Below are 2,914 nucleotides of genomic sequence, written 5' to 3'. Positions count from 1 at the left end.
TTCACAAACAGCAGAAGAGAGACTAGCTCTTGCGATCGGTCCAGCGTGCTGGACCCTGGCGAGACATTTGGACGAGCCCGGTAGCGACGTGAGGACTGACCACCCAACGAGGCTTGCGCGCGATCTGATGCCGACACTGTGTATCGCTAATAACCGGCACGATTCGGAGTAATTCGCACGATCCTGACTCCAATCCGGACATACCCAAAACCTCATATCTTCAATCAGATCACATGAAGGAAGACGATGACCAATGTTCCGGGAATTCCGCTAATGTTTTGAATCCCTTCCGTTCATCCATGATGCATCGGCACCTCTCCAAGACCTCGGGCGTGAGGATGAAGAGCCCAGTATGTGCTGTCACGAATGCTTGGCAGCGGGTACAGCTTCGGGAATGAGGTGTTTCGACCTTGCTCCGTCTGACCTGCCGAGCCTGGGCAGGGCCTGCATTCAATGCATCTCTTACACATCAGAAAGAAACATAGCCTGGCTTGCGAGCATGTGGGTGGCCAGAAGTCAGTCGGGCGGCCCGACGATCTGCCTCAACTAGCTTCTTCTCTTATGGTCTGAATTTCGCAATAACCATGAACCGCACGGTGGAGAGATCTTAGATCCCCATCTTGCCGACAAGAAGAAAATTTTCATAAGTCGTGCTCGCGGGCGATTCAGAAACAACAAGCAACCTGCCTGCCCGGCTAGCTCAATCGGTAGAGCGTGAGACTCTTAATCTCAAGGTTGGGGGTTCGAGCCCCCCGTTGGGCTCAATTCCTGACGCATCTCGCACGAGACTTTACTTTTGCCCCTCTTTTGGCTACCACAAGCCTTGAAGCGCAATGTGTCATCCAAACCGACTGAGCAAGTAACATCTTGACGAGGTATTTCATATGGCCTGGCATTAACGCCTGGGCTGTCTGTATTCCATTTTCCGCCGTTATCAGAGGATCTCTCTCAGCACTCGAGGCGGCGCCTTTGGAATGATTTTGTGAGGCCACGTGATCAAATGCATCTGCTAACCGCACTAGGCCGACCGAATCCCGGCGCATGGACCACTCGCTGATGAATGGAAAAAGCTGACACTGCAAATTTAACGCGATCAGCCACGACTGTCCCGCCCCCAGGATTTAAACTCCAAACACTGTCACCTGCCTGACTTGCTCCGTCTCATCAATCTTTTACATTCATCGCCAGATCCATCACACCCGACCATCGCTTCATCGTGCAGTCCGACCAGCGCGCCTGATGAGCTCTTTCGCATCGACCATGCAGATATACGCCATCTGCTGATCGTTATCATTGTATTCAATTCGTCGTGACACGACCAACTGGTGGTTCTCGCGCTTGGTGTGCAGTAGAGGGTCGCAAGTTGCAGGCTGCCCGACTTGCCGCACACACTCCTAGGCTTCGTCTGACGATTAGCTTGCATCTTGAACCTCTGAATCTTCGTCATCATTGCAATCGTCTGGCCCGACCACTAGTAAAGGCTGGACATTCTACTCTTCAGAGGGTACGTGATTGATAGCGAGCTGGTGAAGCGAAGCAGCGCGACAGCACGTGAGGAAAGAGCGTCCTAGCAGAGAGTAACTTCCAATATTTCCTCGTAACTGCCTTCTCATACGGCAACTGCACCCTCTTGTCAGGCCCCGCTCCCAACCTGACCGTCCACTGCCTGCGGCGGGCTGTCGCTCCCTTTTACCAAAGCACAAGATTTATTTACTCTTCGACAACACCATCTCCCTCCAGGACGTATTAGGACTGTGGCCTCCGCGAAACCTCGAAACACTGCTACCTTGCTACCAACTTCACGTCTCGTGCGAAACAGTAGCGCAAGTACCCACGTCGCTGTAGCCGCGAGCGCTCTCGTTCGCGCCGGAGTCTACTCTACACTCTCGTATATCGTAACGAACAACCGTCGCGAATAAGGATCCGTCATGGCATCTCCTGTTGCTGAACTCGAGGCTGGCCTGCAGGCCATGTCTCACCTTAAGCCTCCTGGTGTATCTGGGTCTCGCATTTCCTCTATAACAGCGCTCTGCGTTGCCAGCGTTCAGGTACGGACTTTATGATAACCACACTCATCTGTGAACCACATCTCCCCGGGTTGTTGCTGACTTCATCTCGCTCAGTCCGAATCTGTCTTGATCCAAAAGATTTACACACACTTCAAGAAGACAGCAGGCGACCACAAACTTGGAGTGCTATACGTTGTAGACTCGGTAACGCGCAAGTGGTTGGAACGAGCGAAATCCTCCGGCCAGGACGTAGATGGCTCCGCTACTGACGGAACCTTTGCTGCTGGCGTTCACCGCGTGACGGAGCTAATGCCCGTGTTGATGAATGATATTGTCCAGTCTGCACCAGAAAATCACAAGGTAAGCTGTTCCAGTGTATTCGGCGGGCCAGAGGCCTATCAGCAGATCGTAAGGCGTAGTGCCAGCTTGACAGTCGGAGACTGGTTCATTCAGAGATCTCTACCATTGAACGACGCGGAAGCAGCAGCTGCTGCTTACCCTAGATCTGCTATGAACCTATCTCTTGTCGTTTCGGCCTCGCGTCTTGGTGATGAAACACGGTTTCGCTACTTGTTCGACCATCCACTTACGTATTGTATCACATTGTAGGAGAAGATTTCGAAGCTTCTGGATATCTGGGAAAAGGGCCAGACCTTTCCCCAGTCCATGATTGACTCGTTCAGAACCAAGCTGGCCACTCCACCCGTCGCTGCGTTTGGTACGTAGAAGTCATGCCCGATGCCATGGCCGTCGCAGCCCTTTGGACGTCAAGCTGACCACCGCACAGTCAAGTCCACGACCCCTGAGGGAAGTCCCCCTCCTGGTCTTCTTGCATTCCTTGGGCTGGCTCCTAGCAGCAACGCCGCCAAACCTCCTGCCGCCCCTCAGAGCAGCATGCCATTATG

General features: G+C 53.2%; 1 protein-coding gene and 1 non-coding gene across 2 annotated transcripts; both read left to right on the top strand.

The window, feature by feature from the left end:
* Window positions 1-689: 689 nt before the first annotated feature.
* Window positions 690-762, top strand: VDBG_15058. Its single transcript has one exon. It is a non-coding gene; the product is annotated as a tRNA-Lys (tRNA).
* A 418-nt stretch (window positions 763-1,180) lies between these two features.
* Window positions 1,181-2,735, top strand: VDBG_03034 (conserved hypothetical protein; the record flags this gene model as incomplete). Its single annotated transcript, XM_003006849.1, has 3 exons — window positions 1,181-2,048; window positions 2,124-2,369; window positions 2,619-2,735. The coding sequence occupies 3 exons, from the start codon at window positions 1,929-1,931 to the stop codon at window positions 2,733-2,735; spliced, it is 483 nt and encodes a 160-aa protein (XP_003006895.1).
* Window positions 2,736-2,914: the final 179 nt, after the last annotated feature.

The sequence above is a fragment of the Verticillium alfalfae genome, genomic scaffold (genome assembly GCF_000150825.1).
Source record: "Verticillium alfalfae VaMs.102 supercont1.3 genomic scaffold, whole genome shotgun sequence".
NCBI lineage: Eukaryota > Fungi > Ascomycota > Sordariomycetes > Glomerellales > Plectosphaerellaceae > Verticillium > Verticillium alfalfae.
Note: the sequence above shows the minus strand (reverse complement) of the source record. Positions and strands in the feature narration are given on the sequence as shown.